This window comes from Chanodichthys erythropterus, chromosome 4, assembly GCF_024489055.1.
Source record: "Chanodichthys erythropterus isolate Z2021 chromosome 4, ASM2448905v1, whole genome shotgun sequence".
In the NCBI taxonomy this organism is placed as follows: domain Eukaryota; kingdom Metazoa; phylum Chordata; class Actinopteri; order Cypriniformes; family Xenocyprididae; genus Chanodichthys; species Chanodichthys erythropterus.
In genome coordinates this window covers 36648623-36674386 of record NC_090224.1, presented here as the reverse complement: position 1 = coordinate 36674386, position 25764 = coordinate 36648623, and the positions used below count along the sequence as shown (strand labels likewise).

Here is a 25764-nt window from a genome sequence, read left to right as displayed (position 1 = left end):
TGGATAAATTGATGTAGTTGCTGTGGAGTTGACTGAACTCATTCACTAGCATGTGCCGTCATGTTCATCTTTTGTGTTGAATTGACCCTCGTTTGTGAAGCAATCCGGCGTAAAATAATCATGCATGCTTTTAAAGCATATCCACACTCATGTTAAATGCAATATTTGCAAGACATTGTTCACTGATGGTAAACGATAAAAAGTAAATGTTAAGGACAGTCAATATGGTCGTCATCTTCATTAAGCCGTTAACCAGCTCATGTTTTTAAAGCCATAACTTTGATGTACATTATTGATTGTGTTGTGCCAGATACACACAGTAGCAGTGCAGGGCAATCCCAGAACATGAATGAATCCGTCACAGCAGATGCGAAGGCCTGGTGCTCCCTCTGCTGGACAAAGGAATAAATTAGCATACATGTCCAATGCAATATGACAGAGTTTACTGTAATATTCTAAACATGAACAGACTTTTTTTTTACATACAGTCCCAGAGTTCTGGTGTGACATATCAAAACAAAGTAACTTACTTCAGCTGTCTTTAATATATCAGAGGTGCTTCCCTCTGTGAATCCTTATCGCTTGGCAACAGAAGCCGTTGGGCTTCAGGGTGATTGGAGGAGAGGAATGAAAGCGTGACATTTTAAGAATCAGTGAATGAGTGTAGCATGTGGTCCGTTTCCCCAAACCTTCCATCAGTCAGAACGGATTGGGAGAACGACGGACCAGAAAGAGGGGAAACGCTAAGTGTTCAAATAAGCTCTACAGGGTGTCCTTTTTTCCCAAGCTTATGTGTCCCCAAAAACACCCCAGGGCACCAAATGTAGGCAAAAGGCAGAAATTACGGTTGAGGCAGTAAAAATAATCCGTCCTGACACTTACAAGCTCCCACAGAGATTTGAAGCCCTCTGCTTATAAAATATTGAACAGCCACTAACACAATTCTGTCTCCCAGAGCTGTCTGCAATTCATCTCGGAGAAAAAAGCTCAATAGGAGGTGCTAGGACTGCAGAGAGAGATAAAATGGCCACTCATGCTCACCACCAGAGGTCAATGTTTTCAAAGAATTGACAGCATGAGGCTCTTTTGGTGAGGATCAGTTTGAATGGCTAGCTATTATTTGTGCACACACCAATCAACAAATTAATAAATAACTGTAATAGTATAATATTGATCATCAGTAATGTTCTTGGAAGAGCAGACTGCAGTGGGATAGTGAAAAGGTCACTGACTAATGGCTTAGTGAATGACCAGGCAATTATAATCTGCGTTGAGTAAATGTAATTGCTATGAGAGGCCATTGAGAGGTCAAGGCCGAGTGCCTTACACCGCAGATGGCCTGGAACGTTTTCAGCTCATTTTTGTATCAATAAATTAGGCAGGTATTTAAAAATATTCAGAAAAAAAGTATTTTCAGATTTCACAGTTCAGATTATCATTATTGTCAAACGTTCCTCCAGGAAATGAGGAGAATAAAAACAAAATAATAACCTTAAAATAACCATCAGGGAACGTTCTGTATACGTTATTTTTAGTTTAATAAAAATGAACCACCCTGCAATGTTCTGGGAACGTTATTTTATGGTTGCAAAATAATAACCTTAAAATAACCATCGGGGAACGTTCTGTATACGTTATTTTTAGGTTGTTAAAAATTAACCACCCTGCAATGTTCTGGGAACGTTATTTTATGGTTGCAAAATAATAACCTTAAAATAACCATCAGGGAACGTTCTGTATACGTTATTTTTAGGTTATTAAAAGTTAACCACCCTGCAATGTTCTGGGAATGTTATTTTATGGTTGCAAAATAATAACCTTAAAATAACCATCAGGGAACGTTCTGAATACGTTATTTTTAGGTTATTAAAAGTTAACCACCCTGCAACGTTTTGGGAACGTTATTTTATGGTTGCAAAATAATAACCTTAAAATAACCATCAGGGAACGTTCTGAATACGTTATTTTTAGGTTATTAAAAGTTAACCACCCTGCAACGTTTTGGGAACGTTATTTTATGGTTGCAAAATAATAACCTTAAAATAACCATCAGGGAACATTCTGTATACGTTATTTTTAGGTTATTAAAAGTTAACCACCCTGCAACGTTTTGGGAACGTTATTTTATGGTTGCAAAATAATAACCTTAAAATAACCATCAGGGAACGTTCTGAATACGTTATTTTTAGTTTAATAAAAATGAACCACCCTGCAACGTTCTGGGAACGTTATTTTATGGTTGCAAAATAATAACCTTAAAATAACCATCAGGGAACATTCTGTATACGTTATTTTTAGGTTATTAAAAGTTAACCACCCTGCAACGTTTTGGGAACGTTATTTTATGGTTGCAAAATAATAACCTTAAAATAACCATCAGAGAAAGTTCTGAATACGTTATTTTTAGGTTGTTAAAAAATAACCACCCTGCAACGTTTTGGGAACGTTATTTTATGGTTGCAAAAAAATAAAACCTAAAAAGTACATTCCTAGAACGTTATATTTTGGTTCTCAAAAAAAAAAAAAAAAACCCCAAAAAACGGGAACCAAAAACTAACATTAGGGGAACGTTATGTGTTTGCTGGGTTTACTGATTGTATTGACAGATGTGCAAACCTTTGCTTTTGAACTTTGAAACCCAAAATGTAAAACAAATAGCACAATATTATTAATATTATCAAAATGACTTGTAATCTGTACAATGGAAACCTGGACTGTGTGTGAAAAACATACTTTAGCTTGTTTATCACAAATTTAAACTATCTAGAAACTATCTCTCAGAAAGACCTGTTTATGAATATTTATAAATCCAGATGGGACATTTAAAGGATTAGTTCACTTTCAATTAAAATTTTCCTGATAATTTACTCACCCCCATTACATCCAAGATGTTCATGTCTTTCTTTCTTCAGTGGAAAAGAAATGAAGGTTTTTGAGAAAAACATTCCAGGATTTTTCTCCATATAGTGGACTTCACTGGGGTTCAACGGGTTGAAGGTCCAAATGTCAGTTTCAGTGCAGCTTCAAAGGGCTTTAAACAATACCAAACGAGGAATAAGAGTCTTATCTAGCGAAACGATCATCGTTACGAATATCGATATGAATCACCGTCGATATTGAACGCGATATTGCGTGGCTTGTCAGTGAACTACGGCTCTGTCTATTAAATGCCGCTCCATTTGAAAGCAGGTGATGGCGACTTGGCGGTAATCAGGGAACCGGCTTTACTGACGAAATGCGCGTGACAAAAGCATTCGATTTATCGCCCAGCCCTACTTGAACTAGCTCTCTTCTTCTTCTTCTTCTTCTCTATTTGAATTCCAGCAGTGTAGACACTGTTAAGTGTATTACTGCCCTCCACAGGTCAAAGTTTGAACTAAATTGTCATATACAATATGCTACTGCAAGTATATAACAATTAGTTCAAACTTTGACCTGTGGAGGGCAATAATACACTTAGCAGTGTCTACACTGCTGGAATTCAGATAGAGAAGAAGAAGAAGAAGAAGAAGAAGAGAGCTAGTTCAAGATGAGCATTTATGGTTAAAATGTATATAATTTTGTATTTTATTTTTTTAAAAAGATCGATGGTTTCTCTAGATAAGACTCTTATTCCTCGTCTGGGATCGTGTAGAGCTCTTTGAAGCTGCACTGAAACTGACATTTTGACCTTCAACCCGTTGAACCCCAGTGAAGTCCACTATATGGAGAAAAATCCTGGAATGTTTTCCTCAGAAACCTTCATTTCTTTTCCACTGAAGAAAGAAAGACATGAACATCTTGGATGACATGGAGGTGAGTAGCCTAAATTATCAGGAAATTTTAATTTGAAAGTGAACTAATCCTTTAACCAAAGGAAAGTCATTTGCAATATCTGCATATGTACAAATATATTGTGCTAAAAATAGTAAAATAAAATATTAAATATTTCAATATGTATCTAAATATTTAAATATTAGCCTATATAATATTATCATATAATATTAAACACTATTAACATTAATAAATTACATTTAAAAACTCTGCAATTACGATGCAAAAGAAAACCACACTAATCTCTAAATCACTTCAGAGCTCCTGGTGAGGTCAGCGCTAGCTGCCTCCCGGTGTCAATCAAACAATGACGTCATATATCCCCAGCGTTTCCGGTACAGTGGGCGGGGCTCCGCTATCCCGGTCTGGATTCTTCATTCGGGAGCGCTAGACAAGGCTGAACACGAATGCAGCCATATTCGGCAGACCGGCTAGCGCCAGCTTACACGCACAAATTCGCCTACTTAGAAAAAGCACTCACTCCCAGTATTCGGAGGGCGTATTTATGTAGGATAAAGATGTGTGTTACACTAGGTCTTCATTAGGGAGTTTATTATTGCAGATCTCCAGCTGAGCGGAATGAGCGTCCAGTCATCCTGAGATTCGACGGGAGAAAAAGCCCCGACACATCCCGCAAAGTGGAAAGTACAGATTTGTCCGGATTAAGGCGAATGGAGCCGACAGGGCCTCGGGAGTGAGGAGGGGGTGGAAACGCTGGAAACCAGCGGACAACAACGGGGTTAGGCGCATTAGGGCTTCGCTTATCTGAGCACAATGTTGGGCACATTTTGCTAGCTGGCTAGCTGGATGGCTGGCTAGCAGTTGGAGTCTTCAGATCTCCACACAGATAAATCCTATTTGTATATATTTATAACGCTAATCCCCGTCATATTAATTTCGACAAGTATTATTTTATATTTTCTGGCTGTGGGAGTGGTCGCTAATTTGGTAGAAAATGTCTGCGAAGGTGCGCCTGAAGAAGTTGGAGCAGTTGCTGCTGGATGGCCATCAGAAAAACGAGAAGTCACTGAGTGTGGAGACACTGCTGGATATTCTCATATGTTTATACAACGAGTGCAGCAACTCGCCCTTAAAACGGGAAAAACACGTGACGGACTTTTTGGAATGGGGTAAGTTGATGAATTTGGGTGCGTGTCCCTTTAAGACCTGTTTATCTGTTATTACATTTGCCTTAATCACCCAGCTGACTTCAGACTATTGTCAAAATTGCTGCTGTGACATTTGCTCTTGAGATTCCTGGCCTTGTTGTTTGGATAATACTACATGTTTAATGGAATATCTGTAGTTTGGGGCAAAACATTAAATACAATGTGCAATAAAATTATGGTGGAGAGATGTGCAAAATAGGCTAATCCTTCATCAAAAGCCTGATGGGCCATATTTGATTCTCATTCAAACATTACCCTGGTGAAAAAATACTATAGTAATTTATACTATAGTGTTTTTGAACCATACTATACTAAAGTACTTTAATTTGTTGTATTAATTCTACACTGTAAAAAAAAAAAAAAATCTAGTTTTTACAAAATAATTTTGGCAGAATAATTTTGTAAAAAATACAGAAAAACTGTAAACGCATTTACAGAACAAACTGTACATTTTACAGTATAAAACTGTAACAAACAAGAAAATTTGAATGTAAACCAGTAAATTAAACAAGTTTTGTACCTTTTAATATATACTGACAACCACCATAATAATGCAGGTGGTAAAAGAGAAAGCCACATGAAGAATCAGAGTTCATCACAAGTAACTTTTTCACAAACTGAAGTATATACTAATATAAAGAAGGTGCAAAGGGTTGTTCAACACAAAAACACATCATTGTAGCCCACAACACGTACATAATGCAATAAACTTTAATTAAACAACAGAATATGTAACATAAAACCTAATGTACATACCTGATAACAAAACTATTAACATGATATTTAAACAAAATACTTTCAAATGTGGAGTGTCACACAGGGAATTGTGGGAATATCAGTTTACAGTTTTTGACTGTAAATTATACATTGATTTTTGTCTTTTTTACTTCTAAAAATTGTCAAATTTAAAGCATTTTACTGTGAAAATTACAGAAAATGTCTGGCAAGAGCTTTTACAGTTTATCCCTGTATATAATACGGGAACTTACTGTTAACCTGTTTACAATTTTTTTTTTCCCCGTAGGATTTTTACAATATTTTACCGTTAAAATCACATTCATTTTTTTCAGTGTATAGTTGCTGTGGTAATATAACAACTATAGTAATATGAACAAATTACTGTACTAAGTTTTCTTTAATTTATAGGGAATATTATACAATACACTACAGTTTACTGTAGTAAAAACTAAAGTATTTATTACAGTTGATCAGTTCACTATAATTAATATTACAGTATGCTGTAGCATTCATTAACAAAGTGTTGTAAATACTATAATATACTATGATTTACTATAGTATGGTTCAAAAACACTATAGTATTTTTTCACCTGGGTATGGATACCTGAACCTAACTTAAGCTTCAGCCCAGTAGTTCAGCTTGTAATATTAATAACAGTATATTCAGTATTCTTTTGACTTTTAGGTGCTTTAAAACTACAGACTATCAAACAGGCGACAGGACGCTTGTAGCCAAGTTTTGGTCATTATCAGAGACTTTAGAAATCCAAATATAACCGTAGGATTTATAGGGTTAACCAGATATTGCTCATAAATGTCTGACAAACAAGTTGGACTTTGTTTTCAAGGGCAATGCAAATGTTTCCCTTTATAAAGTCCGGGGAAATTCATTGATTCCTGTTGATGTTCTTGCATTTATTGTTGCCATTGCCTTCACTATTTGCATGAGGGTGGTGCTCACTAGTTTAAAGTGTAAACAGTAGGTTGGATGCCCCTTTTCGGGCTCTTCCTGGTCCTGTTGCTTGCGGTTGGCCTTCACAGTGAGTGGATTCTCTGTCCTGGGTGTTGGGTTGACGTCAGTAATGAGATTACACCCCAGTGTGTCTGCTCCTGTAAAGACCGCCACTGTCCTTGTGCAACCCGTCACTAGCAGGTGCCACCTCACATCCCATCACTGTGAGCGAGCCATAGTATGACCCAATTTCCAAGAGTCATAAACTCCTCTGTTCTGGTCTTACTACAGCACTGGTCGGCCACACGCTTTCTTGATTGTGGAGGTTAATGATTTACGTGGAAGATGTTATGCTGCTGCCGGTTAAACACAAGCAATGCACTAATGCTACTCTAAAGTGCAGTATTGGCTTGCTCTCAATACTCGCTTTCCATTTTATGAAGTGTTCCTCAAGAGAAGCTCTTAGACTGGCCACTTGGAATTGTTATTTTACCTTTTCTGGTAAATGAAATGTACCATATCTTCTGTTCACACGTGGCTTTCTGGAAGTGACCGATAAACAGCTTTGGTGGAAATATAGTAAGATATTCACTGTTTTTGACTCCTGCCTCACATTCGTACAGCCAGATGGCTGTGTCAGCACCTTTAAATCTTTGTTACTGGCTGAAACTACAGATGCTCCAATCATTATTTTTGCAGCTGATACTGACTTCTGATTTCTTGTCGTCATGATCACTATCATTCAAGCTTTATTTAAGTGATATGTAAGCTCTGTGTTGACTGTCACTGTTAACTCTTTACAAACTGAAGGCATTTTTAGTGATTTAACATCTAAGTGGCATACTTAAAGGGTTAGTTCACCCAAAAATGAAAATTCTGTCATTAATTTCTCACCCTCATGTCATAAGACTTTAATTCATCTTTGGGACACAAATGAGGACCATTTAAGAGATTCCTGTCTCTCCATAGACAGCTACGCAACTACAACTTTGATGCTTCAAAAAGTTCATAAAGAGATCGTAAAACTGATTCATATGAATCGAACGATTTAGTCCAAATTCAATCGCTTTATGAACAGATTTAGGCTTTTATTCACATATGAACATTGATCAGCGAACATAAACAGAAGCTCAAACGAACCTGCTTTGCACATGAGAACAAACCTCTTTCTGATGCTCCAATGTGCCCCAACACGAGAATGAACCTCATTGGTTCTTGTGGAAGCTCAAACGTAATGCGTAACATGAGAACGAACCTCATTGGTTGTTACTGATGCTCAAACCTGCTGCGTAACACAGGAACGAACCTCATTGGTTGTTACGGAAGCTCAAACGTGCTGCGTAACACGATAATGAACCTCATTGGTTCTTGCTGAAGCTCAAACGTGCTGCATAACAGGAGAATGAACCTCATTGGTTGTTACTGAAGCTCAAACGTGCTGCGTAACACAAGAATGAACCTCATTGGTTGTTACGGAAGCTCAAACGTGCTGCGTAACACAAGAATGAACCTCATTGGTTGTTACTGAAGCTCAAACGTGCTGCGTAACACGATAATGAACCTCATTGGTTCTTGCTGAAGCTCAAACGTGCTGCGTAACACAAGAATGAACCTCATTGGTTGTTACTGAAGCTCAAACGTGCTGCGTAACACAAGAATGAACCTCATTGGTTGTTACTGAAGCTCAAACGTGCTGCGTAACACAAGAATGAACCTCATTGGTTCTTGCTGAAGCTCAAACGTGCTGCGTAACACAAGAATGAACCTCATTGGTTGTTACTGAAGCTCAAACGTGCTGCGTAACATGAGAATGAACCTCATTGGTTGTTACGGAAGCTCAAACGTGCTGCGTAACACGAGAATGAACCTCATTGGTTGTTACGGAAGCTCAAACGTGCTGCGTAACACGAGAATGAACCTCATTGGTTGTTACGGAAGCTCAAACGTGCTGCGTAACACGAGAATGAACCTCATTGGTTGTTACTGAAGCTCAAACCTGCTGCGTAACACAAGAATGAACCTCATTGGTTCTTGCTGAAGCTCAAACGTGCTGCGTAACACGAGAATGAACCTCATTGGATCATCCGCATCTGAAGTCCATTGTATTGTGAGGTACCCTGTGATTCCCACCCCTAGTCCGTACGCATCACGGAGCAACATGCGATCGCTGCAATTAGCAAACCACAATGATCCAATTAATTCCGATTGATAAAATAAAGTCCTGCTTTATTTTTTTTCTTGTGTTTGAAGCTGCATACTCTTTTCATGAAACATTTAAAACATTTGTTTTTTAGGTTTTCAGAATAAGTCACATGATTAGAAATTTCGCCATTCACAAACATTTGTGTCTGAGATCCCTACGGGATCTGCTCCTCATTATCACTGACAGACATATTGACCGCGCCTCACATTCTGCTATTGACCGGATCTGTTAGTTCACAGTCCATCTTGTCTCACTGGGGCAATTTTCCAGGAGAGGACGAGCTCTGACTGGAGAAATTCCTCTTCAGTGTTGCACAAGAAATTCTAATGAACCTGAATTAGTGCTCATGAATCCATTTTGTTGTGTGTAAGAGCCTGACAGGAAGTCAAGCTTGGCTAGTTCATGAATTTATCGCATGCTTCTAATAACTGAGTTTATAATGGCGCTCTCTTGCCAAAGCAACAAGCAGAGCACTTATTAATCATTGCAGTGTCTTTCTCCTTTGCTTGATTTCTCAAAGCAGCTCGCCAAGGTCAGTGGTGACCGGGAGAGCGGTATGCAGGTGTTTATGCCTGACATCCTCTTCGACAGCAGACTGAAGACTAATTAAAGGAGAAGATTAAACAGAATGAACACATCGGCTATAGTATTTAACCTTCTTGGCAGGTTTTGGTGTGAACTGTCAATGTTGTTGCAGACTTGCTCTGCTCCATCTCCCATAATATTGATGGCATGAAATTTGATTTATTGTATTTGCCAGTATTGTTACAAATGAAACGCATGTATTCTTCAGGCTCATAAATCATTGTTTATTTCAGACAAATTTGGAATGGCACAATTTTATTTAAATTTTCTTACCAAATACAAAGAACAAAGAATGTTTTGCATTTATATATTTTGGCATATACTTTTATCCAAAGTTAGAGATGCACTAGCATTAAAATTAACTGGCAGATAGTAAAATTCAGTACTTTTTTATCTAAATAAATAAATTACAAACAATGCTACAAATTAATTTGGGCACCATGACACTCTGAGTTCTTAAAAATATATTCGTACACTATTGTTTATCAGCTGTTATTGGACATCTTTTTATTATATCTAAATTTGCTAAAATTGTGTAGTTTGTTGTGGATACTTTTTTCTTTTACGTTAGGATTACCTTCATCTAATGCTGACTTAAATTTAATCTTTAAAAATGCAAATAAAAAACATAATAAAATAATTTTTATACGTTATTTTTTTAAAAAGAAATGACAATTGTGACCTAAATGCTTGCTCACTCAATGTATGTGTTTTTACAAAAGAGTAATTTTGTTGAAATAGCTTACAGACAGCACAAGGAAGCTTGATTTCAAACTCTGAACTGAAGACTCAGTAATACAACAAGAACAAATAAACAAATTACAAGCAGTGGATCAAATCAATACAATTAGGAAAATTATGCAAATGAAGTAAACAGTGCTTTGTTTTTCAGGTAGGTGCAAAAGTAGTTGGATTCAGGTAAGCAATACCACAGAAATTGAATTAGATGGGCATTTTGACATAATTTGTGTGTATTTGAGCGCACAGAAAACCGTCTCTCAGAGAGTGCACAAGTACTGAAGTGTTTAAAATATCCTGAATGTTTAAAGTCGGCATGAAATCAAAATTGACAACTTTTTTTTTTTTTTTAATGGAATATTGAAGTATTTATTATCAATAATTTATCCGTGCACATTATTTTAAATTCATGTGCCCTCATAATCTTTAATCAAAAATATTAACCTGCCCTCCCTCCTCAAAACGACTCATCTCTTCCTGTCACATGCTATGGTGTGAGGGTGGAGCTACCTGGAACTGCCAGCAGATCCAGTGACGTAAGGGGGAAAACGCTGTCGCTGGGGCTGATGCCAGTCATTGAGGTGTACAGTACCCTCAAACACTGAAAGGAACCTGATGGAGGACACGCACAGTCAGTCAGTCGGTCTCTCTTGCTGTTTAGTGCCATTGACCACCTTCATCATCCTCAATAAATAAAGTTCTTAAAGTAACATGAGGGTGCTCGCAGTGAGTCCAACGATCCAATCAATTCCCGAAGAACGAAATCAAGTCCCGTCCTCTCATTTCAGATGCCGTTTCACTCGGATAGACGTCACAGTAGAGAAGAAACGACAATCTCAACTTCCGCTTCGTGCTGACTTTAAATTGACAAAACTCAAAAGAACACGTGCAAATGATACACTTTAGTGAGCATGCAACGCTGGCCCAGTTAGGCAAGTGAAAATTCCCTCATGTGTCCCGAAATGCAAGCGAAAATCTTGCTACTGTCAAATACACACTGAAACTGAAACTAAAACGGAAAGATGTTCATGACAACCTGTCAAAATAAAAGTTCGGTTTGACTTCAAGAAATGATGACAGAAATATATCACTACTGTATACTAAAATGTACTTCTCAAAGTAATAAATATGGTTATTATTCCTAAGGAATATCATACAAAACATTTTTTCATCCATGTTTTAAATGTATACAGTTATGTTGTGCAGCATCTTATTTGACAAAAAATAAAAATGCAATGTTGTGTAGCAAATTAATTGTTATATTGTCATTTTATTACAGTTTAAAAGTTTGAATAAATTAAGAGTTTATATAAATTTGTATTAAATCATAAAACACAGAATCCCACCAAAAAATAAAATACACAAAATTTATGGAAAAATAAAATGTATTTCATAACAACACTTAAGTTAAAGGGTAGCTACTCTGTAACAAATATGTGGAAAACATTTCCTTCCCCATTAATGGTAAATGAATATCGTGATTAAATATTGATGTCGTATGCCAGATCATCCATCTCTAGCGAAACCTTTGGGAATGTGTAAAATTATGTTCATAATATTTCGAAATTCAGGCCTTATTATTGACATACCGATCAAAATTACTGATAATTTTTTCTGGGAATCGAAACGGTGACCTTGCCGATACCAGTCATCCTCTAGCTGTTGAGCTACAGCAGCGCTCAGAACCTCGGCCTACTCCCTGTGTTTGTACACAAACAGCCAGAGTTCACCCTACTGTCCTAATGAAGCTGCAAAGCAGGTTATGCCTCTCTATTATATTTCACCCCTTTAAAAGTATGGAGTGGGGCTGGTAAACTGTACCTGACTTACCAGCTGGCTCTTGCGTCAAACATCAACACTGCTTACAGTCAAGCCTATGTGTGCCTGCAGGGGCTTTAAACAGAAGATTCTCCCCTCATGCATTTCAAAAAGAGGGATCTTTGACATGTCACCTGGGCAAATCGTGCCCTCCTGTTTGTTGCAGCACACAGCAGACGGTGCACTTGTCCATGTTCACAGCAGCTGCTGCCTCATATTCCCACTGGTGGGAGATGCCTTTGACTAGCCTACTTTCACAACAAGCAGCAGATAACCTAATAAGAACCTGCAGTGGCTGGAGAGACGGTGAAAAGCTGTAGGCCCTGCCATGTAAGCTCAGTTCGTGCTGTGTAAGCTTGGGTTTTGGCCGTGCTCTCTGTTTACAGGCACTCTTTGCAGCTTTGCAACTCTTTAAGTCTTGCACCTGCTGAGATTTTCTCTCCGCCTCATTTTCATGACATTCCTGGTTGCCGTCCTGACACGCACACAGTTTTAAAGGCCTTGACAAGCATTTTTTTGCTTTTATGATATGTTGAATATCATTATCAACCCTTTTGGTACGTTCTATATTGTTTCTTAATTTAGACCCTCATAGCGTTGTACATTTAAACCACTACTCAACACAGCAAGATCAGCAGTTATATGCTTATTATGCAGACTAGTAAACTATTCACGGTTTTAGATGGTTAATTTTATTGTTTACACTCACAGATGTTGCCTGACGGTGAACTGCACACTGTTTAAAGAGGTCCTTGATTATGATTTAACTTTTTTAACTTTAGTTAGTGTGTAATGTTGCTGTTTGAGCATAAACAACATCTGCAAAGTTACGACGCTCAAAGTTCAATGCAAAGAGAGATATTTCTTTTACAGAAATCTGTTTAGGACTACAGCAAATGGCTGGTAGGGACTACAACAAGCTTCTTCCTGGGTTTGTGATATCACAAACCCTAAAATTTACATAAACCCCGCCCCCAGAAACACACAACAAAGGAGGCGGGGCCATGTTGGGCTGCTTTAAAGAAGAGGAAGAGTTGTTGTAGTCGAGTGTTGTTGACATGCCGTCATTTTACGCCGGACTGCTTCACAAACGAGGGTCAATTCAACACAAAAGATGAACATGAAGACACATGCTAGTGGATGAGTTGAATCAACTCCACAGCAACTACATCAATTTATCCACTAACCATTCAGAAACGTCCAGTTTCATTCTAAAAGTTGTAACTTCTTCCTGAGTCTCTCCATCAGTGTCGACTCCGGTTTGAACAATGTAAGGCTGAACACCGTTACTGACAATCCTCATTTTGGCTGCGTGAGATTCTCCAGCTTTGTTGTTGTTGAGCTGTTAAAGCTCCGCCCTCTTCTGGAAAGTGGGCGGGAGCAGCAGCTCATTTGCATTTAAAGGGACACACACAAAACGGTGTGTTTTTGCTCACACCCAAATAGGGGCAAATTTGACAAGCTATAATAAATGATCTGTGGGGGATTTTGAGCTGAAACTTCAGACACATTCTGGAGACACCAGAGACATCTATATTACATCTTGTAATGGGTGCATTATAGGTGCCTTATAAATCCTTTTTCATCCTGTTCCATATTTTATCAACCAGTGTCATCTTTGATGCCGTACTGTTCAGTGGTATGTTTTTAAAAGAACTCCTATGGATTAAATTTGGCAAAGCAAAGCTGAATCACCTGTCTGGTCTTCAATTAAAAGGACAATAACACACTCAAACAATCAATTTCACCCCCTTAAATTCTGAGGAGACACAACCTCTTTAATTGGGCCGAACAGACAAGTCCAGCCCTGGGTTATGCGTCGCTCTAAAAAGGAGGAAATGAGCAAGCTGCAACTCCCATTACATTGGAAATGTCTGGTATGTCCAGAACGAGTCCTTTTGCTGACTTTGAACAGGCCAAATGGTCTATACTGTGTGAGGCATCTCTTTTCACAGCACAGGCCACCCTGAATCGTTGCATACCACTCTGACATGTACTCGGCGTGCTTTAGGTGCAGAGTCAGGACAGGGCTTGTGTCAGGAATGCCTTTCAAAACAAACGCTGTTCACTCCCGACCTTTACAGATGTATGGACCGCAGTGAACTACCATACAGTTTGTGAGATGAATATTTTAGAGGATTGTACGTTGTTGAGAAGTTGGTGTCCCTCAGGACTTGAAGTCACCTGACCCAAAGCGGTGGCCGGACTAAAGAGAATTCCAGTCATTCCTGTTAATATCCTCCCCCAACACAAGGCATGTGTGGGCGATCTCCCCTCCCCCTTCCTTCCCCTCCTTCGCTTTCAGGCCGTCGGCCGCGAGCATGACACAGATTAGCCTTTCAGCTCTCCAGTAAAGCCTAGCCTATAGGCACGAGGCCTGTGCGCCACGTTGTGACATACGTTTATGTTAGGCGTGTGCTAAGGCTGCATGGTATATCGAAATAAGATCAATATGCGATATGGCTTAGTGCTTTTGTCAAATCATAAATATGTGTAGTTCATGATACAGTGCTTCAGAGTGTCAAACCATTTTCTGCACACGTGTAAATGAACATGCAGAGCAGTGCATTTATTTCCTGGCAACCCTTCAAAATTAAAATATTTGATGGTATACCATTTTTAAAAAAAGAAGAAATGTTAATTTTTAGTAATTTTACAGTAAGATGTTTTTTATTTTTCAGGACAATTGTTTTACATTATTTTGTTTTTATATCTAATAATACTCACAGTAAAACCATAGTTATTATATTCATATTGAATTGGACAAAAACGGTGTGAATGGGGCCTATGAAAACTTGGGGAAAGATCGATTGGCCTCAGAATGGTATCAGCTGATAATCACATTCTATGACTCAATCGGTAGTCGCAAAAATTGGTTGACCTCACGAACCGGTCACAATTTGATGACTAAAACCATAAAAAGTTGCTGCCAACTTGTAAACAGTATAGAGATGAGGCTTTTGTACTAAGTTCTGCTTTGTATCTTTTGAAAGTTCAACAGATGTAAACTCGATCTCTTGTATGGTGAGTAGGGACAATGTGTCGGGAGCGTGCTTGGATTGGACTGATCGCTCAGATTGACAGGTCTTGATTTACCGTGAGCCTTAGAATAGGAGCAAATAACTGAAACAGCACTGGAAGATCATTACTCATCAACTAGGATCTTATTACTTGTAAATATAAATATTTTGGTTGCACTTTATTTTACAGTATGTGCACTTACATGTACTTGCCTAAGAAAGTACTGGGTAATATGAGGTAACTACATGGGTTAGGTTTAGGTAGGTTCAGGCTCAGTACCTAATTATTGCCCAGTTATTACAATTACTATAATAAGTATTTACATGAGGAACAGGACTGTAAAATAAAGTGCTACCAGTATTTTTATTCTTTGTGGTGTTTACGCATGTAAGTAGTTCTTATGTTCATTCAAAAACACTCAGATCACTTTGGAGTGATTTTTGGACTTTTGAATAAAAAGTTACCATGGTTCCAAAAGCCATAACTTTTCATTGCTTTGAGATCAACACAAAATTTGGCCCAGTTGTAGCTGACACTGCAATCAATCCCAAATTTGATGACCTGTCATAAACACTTTCTATTAGTCATCATGTCATGCAACAAATAAATCGATAACGTGCATCACCTTTTTTTTCTGGTGTTTTCTCAGCAGTTTTTATAACGTAAGAACCTCCAAACATGGACTCAATTTTTTGAAGAAAATAGGTTTTCTATCAAAGATTTTCTATCAGATGAGACCATGTACTTGATGAGACCTTTTTTTTTTTTTTTTTTTTTTTTTTTTTTGTAGAGTTATAAGCCATTACTTTCAAGTATGCCACATGAATTCATTAAAAAATGCCTTCAGTTTTTAAAGGATCAACACTGACAGAGCTTACAAATCACTTATATAAAGCTTGAATGATAGGGATCAGGATCAGTATCAGTACTGGCTGATCATGATAAAAAGTTGGTAGTCTGTATTATCTGCACTTTATGGTTTGAGTTATTTCTTGTAAAGAGTTTCCAAGTTTTTCTTCAAACCTTTTATGATTTCTGACTTTCCAACAAAATCTTAAGAATAAAAAGTAATTTATTAGTTTTTTCCTTTGCAGATGCACTCACCAACAAAATCACCGCAGTCATTCTAATTCTAAATCACCCCAATTCAGAATGACTAATTATTTCCAAAATGAACTGTGCAAAAACTTTCTATATTTTTTCATATTGCAATATAAATTGCAGGAAAAACAAAATATCTCAATGTCAGTTTCTTTCCAATATTGTGCAGCCCAGTGTTATTTTATTGCAAATGTACACTGTTTTGTTCAAGAAACTCGCAAACTCTTCTGGAACATCAACCAGTGCTTTTTCTTTTCACGATCTGATCGAGGGTGAAGGTGAACGAAGGGCTCCAGATTTTGATCTGTCATGCCCAAACAACTCCAATAAATGTTTTTCTTCTCCTTCAAGCTTTTTCAGTCGCCCATTGAGACAATCTGCTGAGTTTTTTTTTTTCATAACCCCATAGAGCGTTCTCGCACTCCCTCTCCGAATTTCGCAATAATACGGCATGGACAGGATCCTCATTAGTCGAAGTGCCAACCCCCTGAGGGATATTTTTTAACTCGAGATGAATGCTCGTCTTTTATTCCTGGTATTTTTGACATGTTGCAGAATACACTGTTCCTGTCAGCCCTTTTCTAAACATGTTTTGCGTTTCAGGAAAATAAAAGCCAGTCCATTCAAACTTGACCTCAAAATGATTCAATACGGTCATCGTGCCCTTGTACTCGGGTTTCATCTTATCGCATCAACTGTGTGATCAGATTTCAGTATAAACGTTTAAGCGCTAAAGATTGTATTTGATTGATTTTTATCAATTTGAAAGCTGCACCATTTTGTCTAGGCAAGACTTTCAGGCGACTCACCTAGTCTTGCTCGATGGATGTGATTTGCGTAAATGTCTGCCTCAACAGCTGAAAACACGAGTAATGAATGACACTGGGGCTCCGTCCCTCAGACACACTGCATTGTCTGTTTGGAAAGCCACTGACCCATTCATGCCAATGGTGGTGACTGTTACCATCAGTCCAATTGTGGTGGGAGGCCACATTTTTTCCCCTTGGCTTTATTTTTGTCTTCTACATCTTCGTTATTGTGTAACACCAGCTGAATTCTGGTCCATATAAGGATTTTGGCAGCTATTGCTGGATTGGTTATGACAATAAATGTTGTAATCTTGATGTCAGTGTTATTTTAACTTTTAGTAGTGATAAAATAAACGAGTTTGCATCAGACGATCTTAGTTGCAGAAGCTATTGTGGTTTTCTGCTGTTGGGCAATGGATGAGGCTAGTTATTTGCCCTCAGTGCACACTGATTGAATCAAGAGCTGTATTGTTGTGTTATCCTGGTATGTTTGTGATGTTTATCAGTTTGATAAGTTTGTACTTTTGTATTAAAATTTGAGATATTGGATATTTTAGCACAGTGTCATGATTCCACTGAGAGCCTTTAAAAAGTAGGGCTGTGACTAGGCATGGTGTGATTACATAATTGCAAGGATTTAAGAGAACTGCAGTTATTTGAGAGAATTTATTGTGCATTTAGAATTTTAATTACATTTTGCAACCCGAAAGGTGAATTTTAAAATACATTGGATTCCCCCCAGTCCAGTTGTGCATGATGATCTCAGACGGTCTGAGTAGAGATTCAGCTCTTCTGGCCCAATTATTTGAATGACAGTTAAATAATCCTGACGGCTCTAGCAGCAACTCACAAATATCTAGATAATAGATGATTCACTTGATTATTAATCAATAAATCGACTCTTTCTCATCTAGCCTTCTCCTTTAATGTGCATATTAAGGACTACATAATGCATGCAACACATACAAAAAATCAGCATGTCTAAATATTGTAATTGTTATAAATAATAAAATATAAAGAATACAATGAGCTGGTAAGACGCAATTAATCAATAATGAAATGTATTACTGCATTATTGATTAGTTGTTGCAGCCTTAGTTAAATGATGATCTTTTTTTTTATTTTTTTATACTCGTGCGACATTGACTTTATGACCAAAAGGCTTAACTTTATTGCTACGATTCACACATCTGCAGCACTGCATAAATCTTTGTCCTTAATGTATATTCAATACACCCTAAAGTGACACCGATACATCTGGTTCAAGTTACTATTTTAGGTTTATGACTCTACGTGCATCTGGCAGCTACTCTGAGGAAGGATGATGGTAATCCTGTGGTTATATTGAGCTTTCTCAGTGTCATATTAGCTTATTTTAACCCTCAGAAGGAGAAGTTGAGGACTGGGTCATGAGAGGAAGTTGTTTATTTGGTTTGTTCTGCAAAAAAATCTGTGCTTGAGCAGTGTTAATGAGTGGAGCGGGTACCGGAGGCAGCGGATGCTAAATGTAAAATCAAGTTTGAATATTGAATAGATTATAATAAGCATAAAATAAAAACATCAACCTGTTACAGCAAGTGCAAGATTTCACTTGGCTTTACTGGAAGCAAATGACGTGAGGGTTATGACACGAAGATGTGTGTTAATTAGGGGTGTGACGAGACACTTAGCTCATGAGATGAGACATGAGATTTGGTTCACGAGAACGAGAACGAGACGAAACAAGATTTTTACACAGTATTTTTAAGAAATCCTCAATGGCGAAATACATGACTAAAAAGTGCATTTGAAATGTTTTAACTAATCATCATGTAATGAATGTCAATTCAGTTATACTTTGAGAATGAAGTACCGTATGCATTGAAACAATATAAAAGCACTGTAAATGGTTTTGCCACAAACTCGACTCACTGGCTTCTCTCCTGTATGATTTCACATCTCTTCAGACCTTACTGTACATGAACTTCTGATTGAGGCTTGTGTGACGACCTAATTTATCTCCTTTCCACAAATTGAACAGTATAAATAACAAAAATAAATAGCAGTTTTTTCTTAGTCTAATTAGTTGCAAACAATAAGTGCAACCATAATCAAAGTACTCTCTCATTATTCAAAGTGCAAACAGAGACCAAAGCTAAGAGGTGGTTAGAACTTCACAGCCTAGCCTAAGATAGGTTTGATATATTGGGAGACAGGTTGTATGTAGCCTAATTTGCATGCATCAGGGAGCTCGCGTTTTACTTTCGCTTTCAAACTTGCTACAGCACGTACTCCCTGTATAGGGAGCGATGGTGCTGAGCGTGAATTCTACAAGATAAGACATTTATCAGACGCTTAGGCTCTGTTGCGCAATGAATCCTCCGCCATGGTCTTGTCAGTCATCTCGCCTGACTCGTCATGATCAGTGAACTGTGATTCCTGCTGCACTGTGTGCGACTCTGCAGCTCGTGCTGGAGGAGCAGAAGTTTACAGTGGTTTATAATTGAAGCGACCGTTCGACACCTGAATTAAATGTTTTTTATTTCTATAAATAAAAGCAAAACAACAATGGAGGCGGTACAGCAGTGGGCACAAGATCTCACCTAGGCATGTGACGGTATCAAATTTTCATGTTGCGATTAATTGATGAAGCTTTTATCACGGTATACGGTATTATCGCGGTATTAAAATAAGTTGCAAAACCATTTTTGTCATAATTTAACAGGTTTAAGAACTCTTTTTTTTTAATAAAACAAAAACAACTCTGACTGAAATTTTTAAACAGATTAAAATGCAAAAGAATTAGGCTATAACGAACAACAGATAACACTTTACTCTATTTAATGCATTAACTAAGATAGCTACATTTGTTACAGAAAGTTTTTTTTGTTGTTAATGTTAGTTTAGAAACACAACTGATTATTGTTAGTTTTATCTCAGGTCCATTAAATAAGTTATTTTGATTTTAGTAATGTTATTAAATAGTAACTAAGAAATTAACATTAATTAATAATAATTAATACTTTATAAGTATTTTTATTGTCAGTTTAGTGATAATGAATTAACATGTTAACTAATGAAGCTGTAAGTTTTACTGAACAATAACAAATAATCAGAACATTTCTAATCATTAGGGCATGTTGTAGTCCAGATTAAAATATAAAATGTTTAGGTTTGAAAATAAATTTACTTTTAAGTAGTTTTTAAGTATTCTGTATTTGGTGCTGTGATGAACAACACTGAGATTACAAAAAAATGAATGAAATTACTTTGTTTGCACGGTTTCCGTGGTAACCGCTGCACGCTGCTGTTCCATCAGCGCCCTCTGCTGTCAGAGAGTGAACGCGCACTTTCATTCAGCTCGTCTCCTTGTTCCGCCATGTGCTTCTCGTGCACGTTGGGATTGTTTACATCTCTGAGCGCGTGTCCTTTTGACGCAGAATACAGCGGTGTTGTGCATTTTATACGATTGATGGGTAAAGTATTCTTAATTGCCTTATAAAAAATTAATAATTGGTAATAAATTATTATTTACGGTATTCTGAAGTGCCGACGATTACAATATCGTGAATATTCATTATCGCGATTTATCGCATTACCGAATATCGGCATAAGTCTAATCTCACCACACCCCTAGTGTCTTAATAAACGTGCAGTCTTAGCGAAAGGCTTCCTCGGGGTACGTCTGTAACCTTATGTCACTTAAAAGACAAGCCTACAGTTATGTCTTTTTTTCTCTCTCTCTCAAATGGTATATGAGTTTTTAATTGTCCCAAAGGAAGTCATTGGTTGTAAATCAAAGTTAGCCTCTATGCCATCCAACTTGTCTCCTTATCCAGATAAGAACCATCACCTCAGAAGTAGGTGATCTGGAGTGATGATCCAGCCACGCGTCCAGCACAGGTCTGTGCGTCAGTGAGTCTCTCAGCAGGAAGCTGCCAGTAAATGGCTGTTTTGGTGGGGGCTGGGAGTGTGTGGCAGCTGGTGCAGGATAATGGATTAACCCGGGGCAGAGCCCTGATGCTTTTACCTCCCACGACCAGCCAAACTGTCCAGCAGCCATCAGTCCCTCCACGGCTGTCTCAGGATGACTTCCTCATCAATGTTTAATAAGCCATTTAGTGGCGGTCAGGTCTGCTCACTGATTGAGCACATCAATATGGCTCTCTTCATGATATTGACAACTGTTCTTTTGCACTTTCTATTCATTACAGTTGCCAGAAATATTAAGCGGACTGTTTTCGACAAAATATTATAATAATAAATGTTTCTTGAAGTAAATCGGCATATTAGAATGACTTCTAAAGGATCATGCAACACTGAAGACTGGAGTAATGATGCTGAAAATTCAGCTTTGATCACAGGAATAAATATTACATTAGAAAAGTTTTTTTCTAATTTTAAAACAATATTACTGCATTGTTAATTAAATAAATGCAGCCTTTGTGCATATTTGAGCATAAGAGACAAAAAAAAATCCTACCCAAACCGTTGCACGGTAGTGTAGGCTACATCTAATAGTGACTGACTTGTCGCTAAATTCACTTGTGGTATTTTAAATTAATTCTTCAGTTTTAGCTGTTTTATTTATTTACATAAAATATAGCATTTTAATATCAGACATAAATTTTCAGTGCCCTTTTGTCTGATGTATTCTTGATTTATATATTTTATTAGGAATGTCGTGAAGGTGTTGAAGGTGGTGATATTCAACTTCAAGTAGGTTTGCCAACCGGCAGCGACTGCCGTTAAAAGGAAAAGAAGCTCAAATGTGTGTCAGAATTACCGACTTTGATACCAGGACGACACTGAAATTTATAAAATGTGATGATACCAGCATTTCCCCCTAGCATTTTGGGCGCTGTTGAGCGGATACTTAAACACCTCTTATTGGCATTGCATTGACACACTCAACAGATATGTCTGTGATAGGCTGCAATGAACTGAGCCCTTACACAGAAACGCATGGGGCTCCCGTGTGTCTGTAAAGATGTCTCAAAGATGCCTATTTACAACATGTTTTTGAATCATTGATCATTGTAGCCAATTACAGACATATCTGATGAGTGCATGAACACAATAACCAATCAGGGGTGTTTAATAATCCACTCAAAATGCTAGGGGGAAATGCTGGTATCGTCACAGTTTTACTATTTCAGTACCGACTTGGTACCAAAGTCGGTGCTTCTGACAACCCATAAGAGAGAGAGAGAGAGAGAGAGATTTCAAAGGGTTCATAATGCCGCAATGGAAACTTTCTGACTTGTCCGGTGAAAGTTTACACTGGTACTACGATTGCTATCATGCCGTTGCCAGAGCAGGATCCAGGAAAGGTCTTTGAAGTTCAGGTTTGCCCATGGCCAAGTGGCTTGAGCAGAGGATTACTGTAAATGTATCTCATTCAGTCCAATTGATCAGGGTTAATAAAGTCGTGAACCCACTTGAAGAATCACTGTTGTGCCAGTGGTTGTTCTCGCTTCCAGGCTGCAATTGTCTCATTAAAGTCTAGTTTGGATTTTTAATGTGTCCCCTGATGATTCGGTGATCATTCCTAAGATGAATGTTCAAAGCTGCAACACAGACTTGCTCTTGCATTTTAAGTATTCGACCTAGTTTTTCTTTGAATGAAAGATGAGTTAGCAACGATCATCTGGAGTTGGAGGGGCTGTGTTCTGAATCTCACTGTGTCGACTGCTGCCTTGTGATAATAGCAGTCTCCATTTTCTGCTCCCTGGCTCATGTCTGTGGTCTCTGAGTGAATAAGCTACTCACTGGATAAAGATTCATCTTCAGCGGGAAACTGTATGCCGAGCAGTGCAGTGGCGAAGGGGCTTAGGATTTCCAAGGAATGTATTATGTATGTTCGCTGACTGGTGCACTGCTTTAAATCGTTAGTCAATGTTATCCAGAAATACCTGACCTGACATTTAGATAAGATGCAGGAATATTTTATTATAATTTACACCAACATATGGTAGTCATACTTTACATTCATTGTGAAAATCTTTGGTTAACTATATATAACTATATATGCTAATCTATGGCATACTTGTTAGGATGTGCACAGAGCCAATTAATAAATTAAAGATGTGTTACTAGGGAGAATCAGTGTGTAGAGCAGCGCTATGAGCTCCAGAGCCGATCAGGGTCTCAAAGTCTGTCATTTTCAAGTTTCTGGCTCAATGAGGAGTGTGTGGATGTTGAAAACCAGGTAAAAGAGACACAATTGTATAGTAAAAATAGACGAACTTCACAAAACAGTCACTATTTTATGTATAATAAAACTTGGTTATGACACATTTATAATTAAATAAGGGTTTTCTTACACATGACTTTTGCGCCAATGCGCTTTTTTTGGGCTTTAAAATTGTTCCCCCCAATTCACTGCCATTATAAAGCTTAGAAGAGCCAGAATATTTTTAATTATAACTCTGATTGTGTTCTTCTGAAAGAAGATAGTCATATATATCTAGGATGGCTTGAGGGTGAGTAAATTATGGGATAATTTTCATTTTTGGATGAACTATCCCTTTAAGTCTCCTTTGTGAAATATGGCAATCATTATTGAATTATGGTTTAATAGAAATGTTTAATTCTAAGAGGATAAGCTGTATCCGTTCAAGGGAAGAGGAAATAAAAGACCTCTTCAGAACGTCTACAGATGGCAATTTGTTTTCATACAGATGCACAAGTATCTCTTTCATTACATCTAAGAACACACTTTATTTCAGGCAACAAGCTCTTAATTCTTCCGTTCTCTCTCTCTTATGCTACTACACATATTTGGACTTGCATAATAACATTTTTCATGACTGCACTAACCATTGGCTGGATAATAAAATTTTTTCGTCCCCTCATCGTAGTGTGGCCCCTCTAGCTCTGTGGTGTGACCTGGAGGGTACAGCAGAACAGTGTGGGTTGTGTTATCCGGACCCGGAGGGAAGCGTCTTGCTCACTCTGAACAATAGTCTTCTCATCTCCACAGTTGCAAAAAATCACTTTGATGAATGACTCCGTTAGTTGTGAATGTAAAACTAATATTGTCCTGTTGGTCATCTGTTCCGACTGTTTTGGAATCATACACTCGTATGCTTACAGAGGCGTGCTGTTGGGAAAATTTCCATCCAGAGAGCCACAGTCATTCAAATCGCTGTTTGTTTGGAAGCGAATGGCTTTCTGTTTCTGCGGTACGCCAGCATAGAGTGGTCTGCTTACTCTGATTGACACAATAAATCAACTCAACTCTAAACTAAGATCAATGTCGTTGGCGCTGCAAACATGGTGGTTTGTTTTTTTTATGGAAAATATTCCTATTATTTGTGTGAAGGGAAAAGTGTGATTATAATGACACAAAAACCACCTTTACAAATTGGAGTGGCATTAAACAGAATTGTAACACTTTACAATAAATTTCCTTTAGATAACTTTAGTTAATCCATTAACTAACAATGAGCAATACATTTATTACAGGATTTATAAATTTTTGTTAATGTTAGTTAATAAAAATGCATTATTCATTATTAGTTTATGGTAACTTAGGTGTGTTCAATAATATTAAAGCGTTAGTTCACCCAAAAAAAAAAAAAAAAAATATTTTTTAAATAAAAAAACCCGTACGACCTTCGTTCATCTTCAGAACCCAAATTAAGATGTTTTTGATGAAATTCGATAGCTGTCTGACTCTTCAATAGACAGCAATTTAACAACCAATTTCAAGGTCCAGAAAGGTACTAAACACATTGTTAAAACAGTTGACATGCTCAGTATTGGCCAAAGCTGATCATGTGAGCAGCACAACACATGAAGCAGTGTTTTGAAATCACCCATCAGTAGATATTGTTGAATAAAGTCGTTATTTTGTTTATTTGGTGTTAAAGTCTCGTCGCTTCATAACATTAAAGTTGAACCACTGTAGTCACATGAACTGTTTTAAATATGTCTTTAGTAGCTTTCTGGGCATTGAAAAAGGAAATTAACGTGTTGGCAATGGAGGCCTCACTGAGCCATCAGATTTAATCAAAAATATCTTAATTTGTGTTAAGATATTTTTAATAAATGACATCATTTTCATTTTTGGGTGAACTAACCTCTTAAAGGTTAACAATTCAATTGCTATTTATTTATGAGATATAACTAATAAAAAATGTATGTAAGCATGTAAATTGCATTGACTGTCATATCTTGTTAGTGATGTCTTAATTATTTAATGTACATTTAAATAAATCTGTATTTATAATTCATATATAGGCAATAAAGTGCATATATTTAGCGAAAGAGTTATTTTTTCTCGTGAACTAACAACGTGTGGACACTAAATGACTTGCCTGAGGTAAATGTACTGTTACGTGACAGTGTTTACAAGTTGTTTTATTGATGTCTTTCCACGGTTGAAACACTGGTTGAGTGATTACATGAGATATATATTACGTTTCAATAAGTTGTACTGTATTTTTCAACATACCTTCAGATGTTCATTCTGTAATTATAGTGAAGAGGAAGGGTTGATAGAGTTCACTCGTGCTCTGTGCTGCTGCTTGAGATGAGACGATCTGTTACGTCACGTCAAAAAACGTCAGAATGGTATTTATTGTTTGAATTTCATGATAAAATGGACAGAGGTTGAGTTTTTTTATCGAAAGTAACAAAAAACAGAGCTTATTGCGATTATTGGTAGTTAATGCTGGTTAAAAGTAGTTAGGCTACAATGCATTACCACACACAACCCTTTCTGGATTGGAGTGTTTATCGCCTGTGTCTGACTATGCAATGACCGTGACGTTCATACCGTGGCGGTTCGGGATGAATACATGTACCGTTACACCCCTATTGTAAAGTGTT

At 37.5% G+C, this 25764-nt stretch overlaps 1 protein-coding gene across 6 annotated transcripts in view; it reads left to right on the top strand.

Moving 5' to 3' along the window:
- The first annotated feature begins 4180 nt into the window (after positions 1–4180).
- Positions 4181–25764, top strand: part of cdc42bpb (CDC42 binding protein kinase beta (DMPK-like)) — a 93965-nt gene continuing 72381 nt past the window's right edge. For 4 of the 6 annotated variants that reach the window (XM_067384854.1, XM_067384852.1, XM_067384855.1 and 1 more), the window contains exon 1: positions 4182–4943. In XM_067384854.1, coding sequence (XP_067240955.1) covers positions 4769–4943 — 175 coding nt within the window. In that variant the 5' untranslated portion in view covers positions 4182–4768. Of the gene's footprint in view, positions 4944–25764 lie in introns of all 6 variants that reach the window. The other 2 variants (XM_067384851.1, XM_067384856.1) reach the window with 2 other exon arrangements.